A 23,315-nucleotide genomic window follows, 5' to 3' on the forward strand; every position below is an offset into this window, starting at 1 on the left:
AAAGACCAAAAAAAGAGAAAAACTATATACGAAAGCTATAAAATTATTTCTATTATCTTAAGAATCTCAATTTAAATAACATATTAAAGAGCGGTCATTTTCAAATATTGGGCACTCTACTAAATGTTCTTTTTACGTATAACGTAAAGAAATGTACATGTCCATATACGAGGGATGATCAATAATTACGTAGACTGGACCCATAATTTTTTCATAGTACTTGCAACATGTTGAAAATGGTACCATTTGAAAGAGTAAACCTATTTCTATTGACTGACTTGATTAGAATAGCATGACATAGCATAGTACGTAGATTAAAGAAAGACCACTTCCAACTGATATGTGTAATAACCTATATTGTATATATTGTTTGAACTTTTCCATTAAATTGACACTAACTTACTTCGCAATTTTTCGGGGATATAACTATCATTTTTGCAACTCCCCTTTAAGATATTCTAAAATTATATATATATTTCGACAAATGAATTAAAAGAATATCAGTGAGGAATACGTATTGAAAAAAAAGAGTCCTAAGCGTTATTGCGTGTTGAGCAATAAGGCAGTATATAGTAATAAACATCTATCTATATTTTATATCAACTCAATTTTTGAGACTGTAATATTTCCCGCTACAATGAAAAAATGCAATTTTTACTGCAGTGTATGCAAAAGAGAGCAACATTAAAGCACGTCTTCCACGTAATAAATTTCATCAAGACTGGATAGTCATGCGTTTGTTTTAGTTAGTATAGTAGCGTATGGTAATTTTCTTGTCGCTATTCATTCGCAATTTTAGATGAAACAGTCATATTCACGTTGTAAAGAATTCACTATCGTAGCTTATTTTAATTTTAAAGTTATTTGCAAGTGGTTTAAACTCGCGAGTCGATCTGTTCGCGGATGTAACGAAAAATAAACGATCGCGAACAGTACCCAATCTATATTTATAAAATACTCACGAAAATGATAAATGCCGCAGGACCAATAAATGACCAAATAAGTCCTGAATCTATATCTAACCAACAGCTGAAAATAGATAAAACTTTATACAGCAATTGCTTCCATAATTTGCTTCTCTTCTTCCTTTTTTTCTTCTTATGTTGCATATTTATTCATTATTACGCCACCAGGACCGTACCGAAACGGGGACAACACCCAACAGCTAAGAATCGGGCCAATCTACCAACTTTGTTACAAACAGCTCTGTTTTACATAACATGTTATTCAATACAAATAACTGGTTTTGAATAAGGTCAGTTATGGAAAAAGCATTCTTTATCAATTCGAATAAATGATTTTGTACAAGGCCAGAATAACACTTTAAACATTCTAAATAACTAATTCTGAATTGAGCCCAGTGATGGAAAAATATTCTTTATCAAATTTGTTCAAGGACAGTTATAGTAAAGTAACACTTTATTCAATCAAAATATTAACCGATTCTGAATAAGACCAGTTACTGTAAAAGTACATTTTATTCAATCCAAATAATTGGTTCTGAATTAGGCCATTTATTGTAATGGTATACTTTATTCAATCCAAATAATCGATTCTGATGTAGGTCAGTTATTGCAAAATAACACTTTATTAAATCCAAATAATTGCTTCCGAATTAGGCTAGTAATAGTAAAAGTACACTTCATAAAATCCAGATAACTGATTTTGAATTAGGTCAGTTATAGTTAAAGATACAGAGAAATATGTAGATTTCTTTCAAAATAGAATAAATCAGAGGTCATACACGTATAGACCTAGAGAAATTAATTTCATTATATTTCAGAAATAGAATCAAATTGAAATAGATAACCGCAGAGCTGTGTAAATATTTTTCATTGTTATCACAGATATACCAAAAGTAACACCCACTTACAACTTATCATTCCCATAGCCTTCACCTTTCGTCACACCCAGTGAAATCCCTACAATGATTGCAGGAACAACTGAAACAATATACTTTTTTTACAATACCCAACCTGTTGTTTGAGTGCGTTGTTATTTTTATTATCAATATTTGTTATAAAGAGACAAGAATTTTACTTTAAAAAAATGTACTAGTTTCTATATAGCTACTATTATATATAACCTTTAGGAATCGTGAAATCTATCAACTGTTCTTTTGTGTTATAAATCCACTTAATCTTTGGTGTGATGGGCGTGAGGGGTGTTGCAGTTTTCATTACCTATCATAACCAGATTCAGTGGCAGTGAATGATGTGCCTTGAATAGTGATTTCAGACTTCTGTTTGCTTCTTTAGGATATATAATGTCAAAATTTTATAACTGAAAATATAGACAATTAATGAAAAATATCTATGTAAACATATAATAAACATGTTTGTATGTATAAACAGTAATGTGTGTTGGGGTTAAAATACCACATATGCTTAGTACGTGAGTAAAAACAGTGTCGCTGACAAACTGGAAGTGTTTTAACAAACGTCTGTGACTAGATAAAACTGAATTGTTGTTGTAATTTTGCATTAGGGTACTGTTAGTTTATATATTTATCTTGATTTAATACATTTTAATAGTATGGTCTATATTTAAAGCAGTATGTAATGGCGAACTATTTTAGATAAAAGATGGTCAGAGTATATCTTTAATTGCACTACATAAATATAACATCTTACGGGATTCACAATTAATAGTTCGGCTGAAGCAACAAAAAAGAAACAAATTAATATTCGACTCAATTTGATTGAAAATGTTGGTAATGAAATATGCAACACCACTTACCCCCTAGCAGCTACCCTTTCCCTTCCCCCAAACTCACTCCTGCACGCACACAATCAAACCAAGCTAATGGGACCAAATAAATATTACAAACATTTCAGAACAATGGGAAAATGTTTACATCATGCTTCTGAGAAAATGGAAATCAAACGAATGTACATATAGAAACGATGGACAAATACGTACACCGTGCTTTTTGCAATCAAGTAATAAAAAGCAAACCTTTAAAACAATGAGGGCAAATACTTGAAAGCAAGCTACAGAAATAAACATTTCCAAACGATCGGTATTTTATTGCATCATGCTGCTATATAAGAATGTGATATTCAAACAAATAAGTTTGCATGCTACAGCATGCTACTGTAAATTAGGTTATCAAATACATAAACATTGAAAAATTATGGATACATGTATTTACTTTTACCAAGGAACTTTGTAATAGAACAAATACACATTTTAGAAGTTTGGACCAAAACTTACATCATTCTACTGAGAAAATACACTTCCTCAGAGTGTTTGAAATGTCAGTATAATGTGCCAAACCTTTGAGTAAAGAGCTCAGAATAAGGACTTTGGTCACAAAAGTTCAACATTTCTGTAAATACTTACGCCAAGCTACTGGGAGCAGAATTTTGATGCGAAATTTGGTAACAAACACATGAACAACACAGATGAGAATTTCAATACCACTCAATAACATGAAGAAGAAAACTGCTAGGAATAAATACTGAATAATGGCCGCTATAGCTGCACAGGCTTTCTGGAATATGAAAAAACAAGTGAATGAAGTATTACCATGTAATACAAAGTCCCCTACTGGAAGGCAACTAATTTTCTCTACTGCAGTATAACATAATGAACTGATATCTGTCAATAATGTATAAACTATTTTTTACTATATATACAATATGTTATAACAAAACACTTGGATTAAAGTTTGTATGCATAAAAACCTATAGTTGTTTTCATATAGCATTTTTGGCCAATTATCAAAAAGGTATCATATAATTTCAGGGGTGTAAAATTCCACTCGCCCGCTCGCATTGGCGAGTTAAAGTCTGAGTAGGACGAGTGGACCTCGCTGTATACTCGACCGAGCGGGCGAGTGGTTTTTTACGTCCTTACTTTACCAAAATTCAGAAATTATATCTCCAAAACGTCAACAAACTTTGAGATGGTTCAGTCGCTACCTGGATTGACTGGAATTTACCCGCGAATCGTATAGATATTAAAACGTCATGTCGGTAATTTTCCATTCCACAAGCACGTGCGACCTATTGTAGTATCTAATTTACATCGACACGTACACAAAAACCGTGTGTAGTGCATTCATTTTTTAACATTTTCGCTTCAAGTTTTCAACACCCCTTGAGAAATAATACAATTTGAATTCTATAATAATTTTAATAAGATATCTACAGAAATGTAGGCAAAATTCTATAAAAATGGTCAAATTTTCATATAATCATTTGTAAAATTTCAAACAGCGCGATCTTAGTTACTTATTTCTTTCTAAAAGTGAATAAATGATGGATACTCTGGGCATAAAATTCAGACTTTTGACCAGAAAGTACAAAAAAACAGAATGAAAAAATCTTAAATAATGAAAAAGCGGCAGCAATTACAATACATGGAGTAAAACGATTTTTGGCAAACAGATTTCTGTTAGTGCGGCAGAATAGGTTACGTGATCTCGTGAACGTAAATAGAAATGCGATTTTAAAATAAAGCAATGTGGTGTCATTGCGGTTTTTAATAAGTTTTAAATGAATCTTTGTACATGTATTTTTTGACACGACAATTTAAAAGTTTTTCTTGTCAAACAATAATGTAAATTCCTTGAGGGCAAATAGGTCACAGAGGTAGGATATCCACTACAGTAACTATCGTTTGAGACATTTACCTTTTATACGGGATATAGCACATTCGCTTTGATAACAAATTAAAGAAGAAACTTTTTATTGATTTCTATTTCTCAGCAATTTTAAGAACCGATGCGGTACGATCAGACAGTGATGTTTCACATGGCGCGAAAACATGACGTAATGCCATGACAATCTCGAGCAAAAATACCGCTTTGATATCCATTTCAGATGTCAAGATACTGACACACTTCTTTTAGCTCTTTGAGGGTGTGTGAATTGATCATGAAAACAACTGCATAATTACCGATAATCGTTAACATTTTTTCCCTCTCCTTTAACACGGGTGGATGGACGATGATTATTGTGTCCAATTTTTTTAGACAATTTTTCAAAATAAATATTTTTCGGGAAATAATACTATTGTACATAATACTCCTTTCATAAAAGTGACAGTATTAAGTGTCAATTATTAGGGCGAGTGGCTGTTCTCTAAGGGCGAGTAGGTATTACTGGCTACTAGTCCTGCAGGGCGAGTGGTGTGAAAAAAATTTTTACACCCCTGTATAAGTTATTTATAGTAAAAAAAAACAAGAGTGCCAGAATGTTACAATATACCCCCGTCATAGCACATTTCTTTACACTAGCACCTGTATTTGCAAATGGAATTTTAATTCTGTGGTTGTGTAGTAAGTATTGTAATTCTTTTGTTTTTCTGAATCCACAAAAAAACTCCTTACCAGGCAGAGATACCTTAAAACACACCTAAAATTTGAAAGTAACATCTATGTTGTACCACAGAAAAGTGGTCTTGGTTTTTCCCTATGGTCAATTATAAAAAATTACAATATAAGTTATTTATAGTAACAACTAAGAGAAGATAAGCTTTAAAAAAATCCAAAAAAAAACCTTCTAAGTCCGCACAAAATCCTTACATGAGGTAGAGATAGGTCAAAGTACACCTCAGAATTGGATGTAACATGCATGTCGTACCACAGAAAAGTGGTCTCGATTCTTCCCTATGACTAGTAATGAAAAAGTTACAATATAAGCTATTTATAGTAAAAACAAAGGGAAGTAATTCTAAAGAAGGGACCTGCGCATGACACTTCATCTCATGATGGTGTACAATTGTGCCAAGTTAAATCAAAATCCCTCTATGCATGAAGAAGAAATGCTCCGGACAATGTCATTCTTAAATTTGGCATTTGACCTCTACGTGTGACCTTGACTTTAGACCTAGGGTCCTTGTTCTTGCACACAACAATCTGTTTCATGGTAGTGAACATTTATGCCAAGCTACATCAAAATCCCTTTATGAATTAAGAAGAAATGTTCCAGACAAAGTCATTCTTGTATCTGACCTTTGGCCTCTATGTGTGACCTTGACCTTCGACCTAGGGACAAGGTTCTTGCGCATGACACTCCTTCTCATAGTGGTGAACATTTGTGCCAAGTAATATTCAAATCCTGTTTTGCATGACAAAGTTATACACCGGACAGGAAAAATGTCCCATTGACCTTTGATCTCCAATTGTGACCTTGACCTTTAAGCTAGGGTTCTGGGTGTTGTGCATGACATGTCCTCTTATCATGGGAATATTTATGCCAAGTAATATTCAAATCCCTTGATGAATGACAGAGTTCTGGACCGGACAGGAAAAAAACCTATTGACCTTTGAGCTCCAATTGTGACCTTGACCTTTGAGCTAGGAATCCGGGTTTTGCGCATGACACATCATCTTATCATGGGGAACATTTGTGCCAAGTAATATTAAAATCCCTTTATGGATGGTAGAGTTATGGTCCGGACAGGAAAAAAAAGCCCTGTTGATCTTTGACCTCCAATTGTGACCTTGACCTTTGTGCCAGGGGTCCGTGATATTAAAATCCCTTCATGAATGACAGAGTTATGGACCGGACACGAAACAGACCCTGTTCATGCCATGTTAACATCTGACAGCCAAGTGTTACCTTGACCTTTGAGCTAGGGGTCTAAAAGTTATGCATGACACATCGTCTTATTATGAGGTACATTTGTGCCAAATAATATTAAAATCCCTTTATAGATGGCAGAGTTATAGACCGGACAGTAAAAAGCCCTGTTGACCTTTGACCTCCAAATATGACCTTGACCTTTAAGCTAAGGGTCCGGGATTTGCGCATGACACGTCGTCTCATCATGGGGAACATTTGTGCCAAGTAATATTAAAACCCATTCATGGATGACAGAGTTATGGACCGGACACGAAATTGTGGATGGACGGAAGGACGGACGGACGGACGGACGAAATGACGGACGAGCGCATTCCTATAGTCCCCGAAACTGGTTTTCAACGAGTAGGGGACTAATAAAATAATAAGGTACTTAATTCAATCGTATGTTGCTTTTGAAATAAGATTAATCAAATCTTTGTTAATTGTTAAATTATCTTTTATTAAAGTACTTTTTCAATTTATAGTTTTTTAAGTATCTGAAGAAATGACACTATTTCTTGTCCGAACGGAACAACAGGTATGTGTCCTGAAGCAGCCGACAATTTGATTTCCAAAATGATGCCGAAGAAAATAATTTGCTGAAAATATACCCATTACCAATTGGTAATTGACATCGTTAAACCTAACTATAATAAATGTTTCTTGTGATTACTCACAATGCTTTCTGTTCTATTTACACCTGCAAGGAATACACCAAGGGCAATCAGTAACGCTACACACAGGTTCATCAGGATAATCGCACGGTCGCTTCGAACAAGCCTAAAACAAGATATCCATTAGACTACTAAATTATTGAAATAGCCTTCTAATATGCTTATAAAGCCATCTTGACCTGGAAAACAGTAACAGGTTCTATGATTCTATCGTAACAATCCTACTTAATGCGTCAAGTTATGTGATTCCAAATTTATCCTAGAAGGGTTTGTAATTCATACTGTTCTTTTTGATAAAGTTTTAATACAGTCATATATTTACAAAAATCATTGATTAAAACCTGTTTGTTTATGGTTAAAATAATTAAAATAGACAAATACATTAAAACGCGTCCAAAAATAAACATTTTACATGAATTACTCAAAACGAGATAACTAACCTCCAAACCAATGCGTGTGCCGCTATAGTCAGAATTAGACACACCATAGATATTGCACATCCGACAGCGGAGATTATGCTCAAAATCTGAGAATGTTTGCTGGCCTAAATGGAAAATATTTTACACTGAAGAGAAATGGATTATTAGTTTTAGAAGCATAGCTTTCAATATTGTTAGGTTACAAGTAATATTCATAGCATGGTAAAATGAGTAGTATGATCTGAAGGTAAAAAGCAAAGTAAGAAGCTTGGAACGAACCCCCCCCCCCCCCCCCACACACACACACCCTTTCAGGGGTGTAAAATTCCACTCGCCCGCTCGCATTGGCGAGTTAAAGTCTGAGTAGGACGAGTGGACCTCGCTGTATACTCGACCGAGCGGGCGAGTGGTTTTTTACGTCCTTACTTTACCAAAATTCAGAAATTATATCTCCAAAACGTCAACAAACTTTGAGATGGTTCAGTCGCTACCTGGATTGACTGGAATTTACCCGCGAATCGTATAGATATTAAAACGTCATGTCGGTAATTTTCCATTCCACAAGCACGTGCGACCTATTGTAGTATCTAATTTACATCGACACGTACACAAAAACCGTGTGTAGTGCATTCATTTTTTAACATTTTCGCTTCAAGTTTTCAACACCCCTTGAGAAATAATACAATTTGAATTCTATAATAATTTTAATAAGATATCTACAGAAATGTAGGCAAAATTCTATAAAAATGGTCAAATTTTCATATAATCATTTGTAAAATTTCAAACAGCGCGATCTTAGTTACTTATTTCTTTCTAAAAGTGAATAAATGATGGATACTCTGGGCATAAAATTCAGACTTTTGACCAGAAAGTACAAAAAAACAGAATGAAAAAATCTTAAAAATGAAAAAGCGGCAGCAATTACAATACATGGAGTAAAACGATTTTTGGCAAACAGATTTCTGTTAGTGCGGCAGAATAGGTTACGTGATCTCGTGAACGTAAATAGAAATGCGATTTTAAAATAAAGCAATGTGGTGTCATTGCGGTTTTTAATAAGTTTTAAATGAATCTTTGTACATGTATTTTTTGACACGACAATTTAAAAGTTTTTCTTGTCAAACAATAATGTAAATTCCTTGAGGGCAAATAGGTCACAGAGGTAGGATATCCACTATTATAGTAACTATCGTTTGAGACATTTACCTTTTATACGGGATATAGCACATTCGCTTTGATAACAAATTAAAGAAGAAACTTTTTATTGATTTCTATTTCTCAGCAATTTTAAGAACCGATGCGGTACGATCAGACAGTGATGTTTCACATGGCGCGAAAACATGACGTAATGCCATGACAATCTCGAGCAAAAATACCGCTTTGATATCCATTTCAGATGTCAAGATACTGACACACTTCTTTTAGCTCTTTGAGGGTGTGTGAATTGATCATGAAAACAACTGCATAATTACCGATAATCGTTAACATTTTTTCCCTCTCCTTTAACACGGGTGGATGGACGATGATTATTGTGTCCAATTTTTTTAGACAATTTTTCAAAATAAATATTTTTCGGGAAATAATACTATTGTACATAATACTCCTTTCATAAAAGTGACAGTATTAAGTGTCAATTATTAGGGCGAGTGGCTGTTCTCTAAGGGCGAGTAGGTATTACTGGCTACTAGTCCTGCAGGGCGAGTGGTGTGAAAAAAATTTTTACACCCCTGCCTTTGTTATACTGTGCTATAGGATATTATCCGCCACGATCCAAACAATCACCGGTCTTGTTAGTATGATTTAAAGGGAATGTCTGTCCGTTGTATACAGAATTAAAAAAAAGCGATGGGTGCATCCGTTTCATAGCACGTGTGTTCATTTAGCTGAAATCTGTGCCACTAGGTGCACCCATCGTTTTCATTTACTAATTTGGTATCGAGCAGAAATTCCCTTAAATCATACTTGCAAGGCTGGAAGTGTGTAATTCCATCCATATTTCTCCACTGGTTCTCTGACAATTCGCCACTCAAACAACGTTGGAACCAGTTATGGCCAGTGTAATTACTCAGCTAGTCTTGGTCACCTCTCACACACAGAATTTTAGGACTTCTGGATGATTATTTAAGGACCTTGAAATGTAAATTTTATGACGCAGAATAAATCTATTGCGGACAATGGATTCACGCCGAGCACCAAAAATTCGAAAACAACTTTTCATCCAATTTTACCATGATCACCAGGTATGAAACGTTTTAACAAAAACTTGAGAGCTCACTAAATTTGTCTCGTTCGGAAATAATTTTACTGCTGTCTGCAGATAAAACGCTATTTACAAGGGAGATAATTCCAAATAATTCTTTGTAAAACGGAATCAGAAGAGTTGAGAAACGCTATTTACAAGGAAGATAATTCCAAAAGGGAATCGGAGTTAAGAAATGCTATTTACAAGGGTGATAATTTCAAATGAGTCTTTGTTAAAAGGAATCAGGTGAATTCTTTTGGGGCGAAGAAAAAATGGACAGTAGATTTTGTATATTGTTTCTACAGTAACATCATGCGATAGAAAGAAAAGCTACCAAATGTTTATATTCATACTGGTGTAAAATAAAACGATTTATTAGTAAAAAATGTGCTATGCTGCAAACTATTATTACTTAGCCAACTGTCAAAATGCATTAAAAGAAATGTTCAATTCAGATGTTCATCCCATCTGAATTATACAAAACATAAACAGCACGTTTATATTTGTGATTAATACATACTGCTCCAGAAGGGCTCATCAGAACCGCGAAGTTTGTGAGATGGGAGCATTCACAGACAACATTTCCCTCGGTAAATTCTTTCAGGACACAACCATCCTGCGACCATCCTCCATTCTTGCCGGCATTACTGAAATAGGGCAAGAAACAGTAGAATTGTACACACAGCTTTTTTTTTCAATTTCCGAAACAGAGGGGAATACCTCAAGACATACTTATGGCATCTATGATTTAATTAAGTGTAAATGTAAGAATTATGTACATCCAACTTAAAATCAGTTTTTACAACCTTGATACTCGGGACTTTCTACGGGCGAAGATATCATGTAAAGCTTGAACATTTAATATCTTTATATACAATCATTAAATCATAAAAATGCAATGGAAAGAAATGAAGACAAATAATGTATGCGCATACGGGTGGTTTGACATAAATCATTTACTGGTACCTGTACAACCATTCAATCATGCAACTGATGAACAGGTTTTCTCCAGATTAGATATAAATATTACCAATTTAAAACATATTTTTATCAAGCTTAAGTATGTGTATATTTTCAACTGATACATAACAAAATACTTCCTACGTAATAGTATTATCCCAAAACACACATACAGGTCTGGAATAACTATCCTGGAAAAGAAAGATTTTAAAAATGCATTGTTTTACAAAAATTGTAATGGCGGGTATTCTTGTTATATGTTTTGACTTTTTGCCAAAGAAAAACTACAGATTAAAATTTTAACAGGAAATGTAAATAAATCCCAGTTACTTAATCAACAGACAATGCAGTTAATTTCTACGTAGACATGAAAGTAGTTCCCTAGTATAAAATGAAACCAGTTACTTGTATTGGTTGATAAAAGTCTTAGGAACTTATATTCAAATATTGTTTTGTATTTGCGAGAACGAACTGTTATACATGTTTATAAAAACGCTTTTTTTTAATAAATAATTAAATTCCAAAAACATACACATTACTCAGTCCAATGTTATAGAAAAAATGCCGCTTTGTAGAACCATAAAAATGTGAGAAAGAGCTGATGTACTTTAACAAATGCGCATATCAATGTGTAGAAAATTCACTATTTTGCTTACATTAATATTTCAAAAATTGAGTTGTTAAAGTGTAAACAAATTCTGAGCAACATGAACACAAACGTCACAATAGCTAATATGTTTTGGCGTGATGATACTACGTTTCTATACCAAGTCATGCATACTCATACTTTAATATTATATAAACTAATACTCTAATAATTATTATAATGTTACTTATTTTATGATTTCATATTGGCCTAGTTATTTGTCCGAGGATTGTCGTATCGGCCCAAGCCCGAACGCTGAGGCACAATATGACTGCTGGAGAGCAAATAACAGGGTTAATATGGATGGAGTCATCTGATTAATTATAATTTAAATCGTACCCTCGTTTTAATAATTCAAAATGCATGAATCCCAAGGCAGTCCTGTTTTCCTGTATTATTTTTTTTTAATTGCTTATGTTTTATATTATTTGTTCAGCTGAGTCTGGCATTGCTCAGTCAGTTTCACATACCATTATCAATTAATCTAATGTTCCAATATTACATAGCGAAATAATGAATATCAGTAAAACCGCGATAACACACCTTGAACACAGACAGGAAGTTACAATTACACCACGACCAGATGATAGGCTGCTTATAGTAAACATTAAACTTACATTTTTTATTTGGAATGTCACACGAACTGGTGGTTTAATGTCGGTATAGGTTACGCCAGACATCGGTGGCAACTTGAGCGACACCACTGTAGGATGAACAATTAATTCTTGGCCTCCAAACGACTGCGTAGATCTTGAAATTTAAACGTTTCTATATGTAACAAATGCTTTGCAGTATGGCCATATAAAATATATTTGTTGTTTGATCTTTTCAGTATCAAGGTGTTTTCTTGATCTCATTAAAGCATCAAGATTACCTATTAAGTTAATATACTGTAAGTAAGACCACTCTCATATATACCTGGTCAACTGATATCAAAGGGGCAATAATGCAAATCTAGTGGTACGATAACCAAAATGTACACATTTAATTTCCAGAAAAAAAGAGCTGTGTAAATTTCGATTTGGGCTATTCGAAGCAAATGAAATATCGGCATTTCCTTCAAACATCAATAGTTCTTTCAAGACAAATCAATCATTTGAACAGTTATGTACAAATACTTTCTTACCCTTCACCAGACAGACTGCCTTCAATGATGTTGCCTATAGATTTATAATCTGAGGCCCCGAAACAAACATCAGAAATGCCTATAAGTAATACAAACCAAATTGTACACAATATGATATACAATATATCTATATGGTCGATTATTGGGAGGATAGGTCGCGACATAACAAATGTGTAAAATAATGTTATTAATCAACAGATTTAAGACTTTGCCTTGTTATTTGTCTAGGGGGGGGGGGGGGGGGGGTTGTATTGGCCAAAATTTAGATAGAACGACCAAAAAATCCCACATGTGCGCGATTGTCACATTTTATGCTGAAAAAATGGTAGTTAGCATTTATCGCCCGCATTACGGAAGAAAAAGTCAACGATTCCAACGATTGCAAAGACTTCCTTTAAAAGTCTGATAGACAATATCGTAAGCATTGTTACTTGGAGAGCATGACAGTGTCGTCAAAATAAGAGCTTAAACAAAGCTGAAAGTGTAAACTATGTCAAATCATTTTTATTTTATTGCTATCCGCAGTTAGAACAGTTTTACAAGTGTTGCATAGCAGTAAGCTGGGTTTCACAACAAAAATATTTCATCGCAATTAAGTTTGTACTTTTATTTAGTATAAATAAGTATAAAAGTAGTTGTGTATGTTTTTTTTTCGGATTTTATGTCATAATTATCTCAATCGAGTTGGGTATGTATCAAATATGGTCATGAAAAGCTCGTAAAATACTTACATTTATGGGAATCTTGTTTTATATAACAAAAAAATGTAAAATATTTTGGTTAATGGGTATTGCCGGTTCATTTGATTCTGGTTTAATGCAGTTAAAACAGCATATTTTTCAGGCATGACCGTCGCACCGACACAATTATAGGTCTTATGGCGACTTCCCAGCTTTGATGGCGGAGGAAGACCCCGGGTGCCCCTCCGTGCATTATTTTATCACGAGCGGGCACCTGGTTAGAACCACCGACCTTCCGTAAACCAGCTGGATGGCTTCCTCACATGAAGAATTCAACGCCCCGTATGAGGCTCAAACCCACATTGATGAGACTGAGGGTTATTTATTTATTTATTTATTTATTTATTTTGTTGGGTTTAACGTCGCACCGACACAATTATAGGTCTTACGGCAACTTCCCAGCTTTGATGGCGGAGGAAGACCCCAGGTGCCTCTCCGGGTATTTCATCACTAGCGGGCACCTGAGTAGAACCACCGACCTTCCGTAAACCAGCTGGATGGCTTCCTCACATGAAGAATTCAACGCCCCGTATGAGGCTCAAACCCACATTGATGAGAGGGTTATTTATCTATTTATTTATTTATTTATTTTGTTGGGTTTAACGTCGCACCGACACAATTTTAGGTCATATGGCGACTTTCCAGCTTTGGTGGTGGAGGAAGACCCCAGGTGCCCCTCCGTGGATTATTTCATTACGAGCGAGCATCTGGGTAGAACCACCGACCTTCCGTAAGCCAGCTGGATGGCTTCCTCACATGAAGAATTCAACGCCCCGAGTGAGGCTCAATGACACATCGACGAGGGATGAGGTGATTAGGATGTCCATATGTAATTACTTTATACACAAACGACAATACTTACCAAACATGAACAAATATAGGATTTTTAAGAGAAAAAAATAGGTTCGTCAGACATTACATCGGACAGAGTTATGGTTTTTGCCTACTTACTTAGGTTAATGTATAAATGATGTAAAGAAAGTTCGGTCGGGGTAATAAGCAAGCAGCTACATTTTTAACACATTGACAGACACTAATAAAGGTCCATACTATTTACTGAAAGTCTACCTATGATCATTTTTTGGTATTTAATTGCTGACAAGTTCAGGTGAATGTATAGCAATCGATGGCACATGTACTTCGCTTTTTTGTACTTGTGGAATCCAACGTTGTAGAAAATGGCATTTTCACTAAATTTCATGGAGATGGGGAGCGGGTGTAGGCCACTTACAGACTTATTAACAAAAGGATGTTGCAATATATCAGCAGTGTATTTTTTGAATATTTTGCATAAAATGTTGATTCTAGATTCAGTAATCTTGCTTATTTTCAAAAGCTGAAACTTTCTGAATCCAGTATATAGAAAAAATTATACTTTTTTTTCTATCAAAAAATCTCTCTATATAGTCAAATGTTTTTACAACAATGTATGAACACATAGCATTCAATATGAAAACTTATATATCGCCTTCTTTCGATATTTAACCTAGCTGTTTCACTTATTTCAGTTGTAAACGAACTTTTCTTACACTCTTTACATGCTTTAAATATATAAAATAAATCAGAATTATTTATGCGTGAGTACATATTATATATTGAACTCTCGAAAAACGATATAGATATACGAAATGGTATCACATATTATGATTTTTTGTGTGTGTTTTTTTGCTTAATTTCAGACGGCCACGTATACAATTGCTTGTATATTTCATGAAAAAAGATACTATTATTTATTCTATTTTTTATTTATCCATTTATGCACGGAGGGTAATGTAATGACAGAAAGACAATACTAAACATTTCATATAAAAGTCTTCGACTTGTTTAGTTTTAAAGATATTGCAGTTATGTTAATTAATTCATTGATATGAAAATCTTTCGGTATTTACCTTTATCTGCCAATGAAACCGCCGAAATTTCTATATAGGACTCCGTTTGTTTATTTTTAGGGAACATCACACCTTCTTTGGATTTTCCTATTTCTGTATCTAAATAAGAGAAAGAAGCTGTAGAATATCATTAGACTTGCAAGATTATATCGTAAGTAAAACTATTTAGAAGCAAAGTTCTACAATTCTACAGGGTGTCTGTAAAAGTTCCTCACTAATTACTCAAACCGCGTTACAGGACCAATTTGTTCTCATTACTAGTATTTCATTATTAGTACAGATGTCTTCTACAGTGAATCATTGTAGTATGCGTAAACTGTGTAATGCATTTGTCAGCGGCACGTAATCATGAACTTAAATAATACGTTTAGTTATCTATGCACAATGAATTAATACGCATTTCCAGAAAATAACCCTTACATATGTTGTCATTATCATATTCAATAACTGTTCCAGCATCAATTGTTCCACATTTGGTTTCTTGTACAACAGCTGTAACTCTATCCATCATGTCAAGCACATTGCTTCCATCTACATCAGTCTAGAACATATGTGACACAAAATACATACAATCGGGTTATTATGGTAGTAGCTTGATCTGGCTTGAGTGAATTTTGCCAGCGCGCCCTGGCAAAATCCACGAGAGCCTAATACGAAATCCCAGATCTAGCTACTGTTATAATGACCCTCTTATTTTATACCTCCACTTTTTAGTTTGTCGTTTTGTTATCGAACGAAATCTTCAATATTTTAACAGTTCATCAATGTTACTTTTACTGAAGTATTTTTCTTTGGGACAAAGGACACTGTTATAATCACTATGGGGAATCACATAATCAAAATAGTCTCTAAACCACAGTTACATTTTGAAGAACATGAATAAATTTCCTACCATGGTAATATTTGAAATTTAAACATAGCCTAACATATGACTAATGAAAATTGTTAAATTATTATGTAGTTGACAATAATGAATGAATTACAAACACTAAGGAAAGTAAGAAGTCTCAGTTTCTTGGAGAGTTCCAGATAATAAGAAGGTGATTGTGATTGAAATCTATGTAGTTTCAGGATACATCTATGTTGCCATATGATAGGATATATTTTAGATTTACAGCAAAAGTTGCTCCAATTATCCCATATTATTCATAAATTTATTTTGGTTTAGAGATTATTTTGATCATGTGATTCCCCTCTGTAAAACAGTTCCGTTAAAGCCGACGATAAGGGACGTGAGGGCTGTTGCATCTTTGATTATAATTCATGAACAGACTTAATCCAACCAAGTCTGCTATTTTACTTGGGTTTTATTGTATGCTTCAAATGAGACCTTTTCATTGATTTAGTCAATCAAGCGAACGTTGTAAATCTGAATAACTGGTAACCAGAACTTAACGTCGGGAATGAACTGATTCCGGCAACAGTCAGACTAGCGGCACATCAATTGTTTTAGCAAACAGTCTTTCCCAAAGAGATTTGTATTAAAGAAAGTTCCATTAATGAATTAGTCATATATTTTGTCGATATTACATTTTATAGTAATTCATAAACAATGTTCTGACATTAAACAAGTTAAATACATGTATAATAAAATCTTCAAGAAGACCAGTCGCGGAAGGTCTTTTCATCCCAAGACACCCCAAGGCACCCAAAGACACCTAAAATATTAATTTAATTTCTATTGTTTATTTAAACAATGTACTGAAGACTGTACCTCCCGACCTGCAAAGCAAAATAGTAGCAGACTCGGTTCATGAGAGGTATTGAGTAGCCTATAACACTATCACTGGCAACTCACATTTAAAATCTAATAAACTGAACAAGTTTCTCGTTCAGAATTACAAAGATAAACATACCTCTTCGTTCTTCCAAGCAGTCGTAGTCCCAGGTCTGATGAGGTTATTCATAAGTTTAAAGAAATTCTGGAAGGTAAAAGGTATTAAAATATATTAAAATTATCATCCACGTTCTACTACGCAGAACTTGCTATTTACAAACTGGACTTGGTATTTTTGTTGTGCGTGCGTAAGTGTGTGAGTGTGCGCACATGCGCGCTCTTGTGTGCATGCGTGTGCGTGCGTGCGTACGTGCGTTAGAGTCTCCTCCAGCATATTGTAAGTCATTTTAGTTGATGAAGTAAGGTGCGAGATACGGAAGAGGCTACTTTTCTAAAACCTTCCCCTGGTTCTTTTTGTGTGCAAGGTGCAGAACACCATGTATGAGACTTCTGTATATAGTCGCATCCCAAAGACTCTTAGCTATTCTTAATTAAAGGAGCAGTGACCGAACTCGTGATCTCTGGTTCAGTAGCCCGGCGTCTTACCATCGAATTACTTCGTCCACTCTATACCACCGTGATATATCTTTTAAAAGTCTGTACCTTCAAATCTAAAATAATACTTCATTTGTATACATTTCCATGAGCTATATTTTATTCAACTGATAATTCATTTAAAAATTATTACATAAACCGTTATTTATCCAAGTTATTTCTTAGTTTAACAACTCGTGCATTTAAAATAGGGTTAGGGTTCGGGTTAGGGTTAGGAAGGAAGGCATTAACTTATGATCAAATACAAATTACTAATTATTTTAATTCATTCTAATAAGTAATTTCACAATATTACACCTATGCAGCCAGAATATTTTCCGATGAATATATGATAAATTCAAAACGATATTAAACGATTCGAGACGAGTTAAAAAGATAAAGCTAGAATGTCATTAACGTACAATCTCGTGTAACGTTCCCAATTATGTCGTTACCTGTGCCATAATTTTACGATTTACACAAACGGCTTTTTAACAGGAAATGAGACATGAAAAATAGACTGAAGTGATCAATCCCGTACAAAGTTCTTATTCACTTGAAATAGATATTTTTGAGATAACATGTTCAGTATCAATTGAAATGAATATGAAAAGGCGTAAAAATAAATAAATACAGACACACACACGTCGTATATACATGATTATATTAAAATGGTGTATTATTTATGCGGAAAACAATTGATAAAGGAAGTTAATATGATTTTTGAAGTTTCACCATTCTCATGTACTGTTTATTGAACCGAAAATAGGGAAACACCGAAAGAGGTAACTACAAGTTCACCCGTGCAGATAGTTATGTATTCGTTTTTTTAAACAAGTGATGACTGTATTACAACCTGGGCCCACCAACAGTTCTTGAACAATACTGGCAGTGTTTAACTGAAAGCAAAAGAAATTTGAGGCCTTTGTTTGAGACTTATGTTTGAGGTTTATGTCTGATGCAAGAAAGATATCCTCTGCCTAACAATAACGATGCAAAATTAGTTAAAACGTGAGACCCCAGATTTTAGGAGTTGTGTATGACCTAAATTTCAACACATTCGTACAAGTGTAATTATTTCATAACGGAGACAGGTACAAAAAAAGTAAAGGTAACCCTATCCTGTCCCGCAGAAGCATCTTTATCACACTGAAAAAAATGTAATTTTTTCAATACCAAAACCATTATATTTTCATGCGAATTTTTGCATTTGATGACGGTCACCCCTCACCTCCCAGACTGTGCTTCATCTTGTCAATTTGTAAAAATATGCACTCAATTTAGAAAGTCATAATTTCACTTTCCTTTTGGCAAAATAATATAGGAAACAATTTCAGTACTAACTCGAAATTGCGCGGAGTTACTAAAAAAAGCACTTGGCACTAATGCTCTACCGTAGATATCATCAAGATGTTGCAACTAAATTAAATTAAGGGGAAATGATCTATACCATTTTTACGCCAATTTTGCCATTTCGTGTCTGTAAACCTCATTCCGTGATGATTACCTTTCTGCCCTGTCAACCAATATAAAATGCGCTTTCAAACTTGCATCTAAAAAGCTTCCTTAATCAGACTCGTAAGTGATTGGCTATCCATCCGTACAATCCTAAATGCTTAAATCAGTAAGGGGAAACTTCTGTTGAAACGCCTGACATGATTTTTAAATTGATATATTAACATATAGATAACTCAAACGTATTAAAGATCAATAAATGACAAGGCTGAATATAATATAAACACCAAGGATGAACTCCAGACAACCTGTATGTGTTGATTTAATGAATAAATCTTTATGATATACCCGTTTCAAATTAAATAGCTGATAAATTAAGCGTAATTTTACGAGAACGTGGTTATAATTTGCGCAATATTGGGGAAAAAATACTCAACAGATGTGACTAAACTTATCCGCCTATGTCATCATCTAATTGCATTTAATGCGATTTATTCGTTCATAATTTAATATACCATGATTAAGTACGAAACGTATTTATTCAAAGAAAAGACAGACTGTTTCTTACGTCTGCATAGAAATAAATGAAGCCGCGAAATGACAACATGATAAAACACATTTGACTACGTAAATCTTGAGATTATCAGAATGTAACTTTGTTTAAAAGTAAAAAAAGTGAAGTGTTTGTTTATTATAGTGTCACCCCTACTGAAAGGGCAGCCAAGTTGGCTTATGAGACACCTACATACATTAAACAGCATTACTTCCCGATTCTTATTTTTTAATGCCAAGGCACCAGGCAGGTAGGCAATCGTTAACCATTATTTAACTAGCTGGCGGCTCACCAACCGGTCTCTCTTCAGTAACAAGTCCCGCCTCTGACAGGGCTCGAACCTGCGACCTCCCAGTTGCGGGGCAGGTGCCTTATCCCTTAGGCCACCGCAGTTTTTTTTTTTGGTAAGTTTACTTAGCGCCGCAACCGGTAACCTATGTAGATGACTTCTTCAAAGGACTGCTAGTAATTTTAGTGGGAGGATAGTGCAAGATACAGAAGACGCTTCAATTCATAGAGTTTCCCTTGGTATCTAAGCATGACAGGAGTAAAGTACTAATACACAAATTTCTTAACCGAATGTTTGTAAACTTTAGTTGGAGGCGCGGGGGTTCGAACTCATGATCCATTGTTGCGTAGTCAGACAGCGATGCCACTAGACAGTTGTGGTACAGCTATTTCTTTATGACTTTAACCGACTTAACACATGTACTTAATTTAATATAATATATGATTCCTTTTACATACTATGTGTATGATACATAATTTTATGGAGTCATAGGAGCAATAAAATACGACCAAATCAAAGTCTACTATGACACTAAAAGTTACGCTGTCATTAAAATTCTAGTGCCCACTAAGCATGAAGAAAACATACATACATATGTGTTGAAAGATTCGAAAAGTGTCAGATAATGTCAGGCATAGAAAAAATTTTACATGTGTGTCTTTTTACATATTTTTCTCTCAAAGAGCTTATTAGAAATCAATGTGGTGTGGAAAAACATAAATGTAAGAATCAAATTATCGTACGTTAGCTTTTCCTGCTGAAACATCGAAATTCTTTCTTTACCTATTATTTGAAACAACGCCAATGTCAAAATGATATTGCACCAAGGTTTTATGGCTCCGGTGGTGTCAACTAAGAGATAATATCAAGTTCTAGCCTGGCTAGGGGCATTTGAGTTTTTCATGTGAGGAAGCCATCAAACTTGCTTACTACCAGGAAGGTCTAATACGTATTAGTCGTTCCAGGCTCTACCCAGATGCCCGCCAGTTATGAAATACGGCATGGAGGGGCAGCTAGTGTCTTCTTCCACCGTGAAAAGCTGGAATGTGACCCATAACTGTGTCGATGTAGCGTTAACCCCGACAAAAAAAATAATTTATCCTTTTTGCACAAAACGTCACTGTACTCTTGGAATTGCTCAGCAGATTAAGCTCCGCCCAGAAATGTCACTTAGCATCTTTTGCGCATGCTTTGTAGCCCGGTATATAAACCGTACGCTTTCTAAACAATTCCTTTTACTCCGATTTCTCGAAGACTTTACTGAACAAACAAAAATACTCTACAAAAACAGCTGTTCCAACAATTAAACACTGATATATCTTTCGAAATTTGACAAACTACAAAAATTTGAACGTTTGAAAAATTATTACCTCGGTTCCTTCCTCTGTTATTGTATTACTATTTTCAAACACATTGACAACATTTTGTGCTGTTTCTACCACTCGCTCCAAAGTATCACTACTTGTGGTGGAATCAACGCCTTTGGTTAGGTCCGTAAGGTTCTTCACAATGTTTTCAGTATCTTGCGATACATCTTTACCAGACTCCATGAGGCGTCCCAACTTTATAAGACAATTAATTAGAGGTTAATATTAGTCTGGCCATAATGACGCATCTAGTGCAATAATGACTCGAGGGCTATTGTGACAAAAGGTACACTCTAGCCATTACATACACTGCTATATGTCCTCGTTCCACTAGGGAACGGAAGTGGGTCAACTACATTTTATTGGCACTTGTTCCAATATGAATTGAGCTTTAAAGTAAATTTGTTACTAATTATAGTAAAGTATATGATACTGATATGATTATTTTAGGTATCGGTTTGTGAAATGTGTGACGTCGATAATTAGAACATCCCTTGACAGTAACGATTAAAAACTGAAAGCAAATTATTTAAATGAATTATAGTATTCAACAGGCCAGCGAGTAAAAACAATTCAGAGCTTAACACATGTCGTCTTGAAATAGGTCCCTATTATTAGATATTCTTTTTGATTAATAGACACATTTTGCTTACTGGTGGACTAAAACCGAAAGAACGCATTGATGTAACGGAACCCTTGAAGACACCTAATAAAAAGCGTCTGTATTCCACTGCTATTTATTTATTATTTAATAGAACATTGTGTCATACCTGTTCGTTCAATTCATTCAAAATTTCAGTGTTTATTTCACACTTTCCTGTCACACCATCCCAAGTTCCAGTTTGCCCACAACGTCTAGAATAACCACCTACGTAACAGAAATATCAATGACTAAATCAGTCTCTTAGAATAATTGATCAAGGATACAACAACAGAAAACAAACCGGTCGGAACGAAAACTTCGTGCTACAAACCTACCTACAAGTGGGCTGACCTAATGCCGACGGGGAGGCATTACCGCATGTGTTTTGGTCCACAACAAAACCGAAAAGGCAATGACAGTATCAGATCTTGAAATGATACCAGTGCATGTAAGCAGGGTCTTTGTGATTCAGAGAAGGATATTATGTACATTATAAAGGCTTATAAATGCTTTAATGCTAGAGAGTAGAAGATCAGAGAACAGAAGAACAGTCAAAATGCGACAGACAAGCAAGAATGCTTGCATACTGATTTTATTGTTTAAAAAAAAGGATCAAGAAACTTTTGCATTTTGCGTGACTGTCTATGTCTATACCCCATACTGAAATATTTATTCATGAAATATTTTCTTAACATACTGGCAAATAGCGTAAATACAACTCGTTTTTCTATATATGTCTCAAATAAATCCGAAACAAACTTAGTCTAGTGATTAGCACTCAAAAAAACTTAACCTTTCTCTTTTGTAGGGTAAACTCATTTTCAAAGCTAAAATCATAAACAAAAATAAAGTTTTACTTCTCACATATAAAATGCATAGACTGCATTTCATGTTTTATGAACATGAAATGCTGATCATGTAATAACACATGCAATTAAAAACCCTTTCACGACTTTAAATCACGAACTTAAATTTTACACAATATTTTAGAAGTATCAACTGACACTCATGAATATTCCGTCTATTTCCGTAAATTTTCGGTATCCGAACGTAAAAAGTGATATTACTCATTACTATATATTCGCGGGTGGCTGTATGGGCAAGGCGTTCTAAACTGATCATGGGCTGGATCGCGGGTCCGAGTCTAACGTCTCGCATACTTATAAACATTTTCATGTTTTATCTATGTAACTAAGTAGCGAGAAGAGTTGCCATTTTAAGGTTCATTTATTCAAAGAAATAAACTTTTAAACTGAAGATTTCAGCATTCTTCCCTGTACATGAAAATCACGGAAGAAAATGTTAACCAAAAAATCTTTAAAACGTCTGAGATCTAACGAAACGTTATTTATCGCCAGAATCTCAAAGTATTGACAAGAAAAGAAATAACAAAAAGAGTGAACTAATTTACGTATACATATAAACT

General features: G+C 34.5%; 1 protein-coding gene across 2 annotated transcripts in view; it reads right to left on the bottom strand.

Annotated features, from left to right (window-relative positions):
• LOC123552397 (adhesion G protein-coupled receptor B1-like) overlaps positions 1 to 23,315 on the bottom strand; it is a 63,828-nt gene that overhangs the window by 12,951 nt on the left and 27,562 nt on the right. The window contains exons 12-25 of one of the 2 annotated variants that reach the window (XM_053541911.1): positions 22,017 to 22,114; positions 21,250 to 21,441; positions 17,128 to 17,193; positions 15,692 to 15,812; positions 15,272 to 15,370; positions 12,643 to 12,721; positions 12,134 to 12,266; positions 11,015 to 11,061; positions 10,431 to 10,557; positions 7,690 to 7,793; positions 7,253 to 7,355; positions 3,346 to 3,496; positions 1,874 to 1,943; positions 963 to 1,029 (exon numbers count right to left, since the gene is read on the bottom strand). In XM_053541911.1, the coding sequence (XP_053397886.1) occupies positions 963 to 1,029; positions 1,874 to 1,943; positions 3,346 to 3,496; positions 7,253 to 7,355; positions 7,690 to 7,793; positions 10,431 to 10,557; positions 11,015 to 11,061; positions 12,134 to 12,266; positions 12,643 to 12,721; positions 15,272 to 15,370; positions 15,692 to 15,812; positions 17,128 to 17,193; positions 21,250 to 21,441; positions 22,017 to 22,114 (1,457 nt within the window). The remainder of the gene's footprint in view (positions 1 to 962; positions 1,030 to 1,873; positions 1,944 to 3,345; positions 3,497 to 7,252; positions 7,356 to 7,689; positions 7,794 to 10,430; positions 10,558 to 11,014; positions 11,062 to 12,133; positions 12,267 to 12,642; positions 12,722 to 15,271; positions 15,371 to 15,691; positions 15,813 to 17,127; positions 17,194 to 21,249; positions 21,442 to 22,016; positions 22,115 to 23,315) is intronic. The other variant, XR_008370720.1, reaches the window with a different exon arrangement.

This window comes from Mercenaria mercenaria, chromosome 4 (genome assembly GCF_021730395.1).
Source record: "Mercenaria mercenaria strain notata chromosome 4, MADL_Memer_1, whole genome shotgun sequence".
Taxonomy (NCBI): domain Eukaryota; kingdom Metazoa; phylum Mollusca; class Bivalvia; order Venerida; family Veneridae; genus Mercenaria; species Mercenaria mercenaria.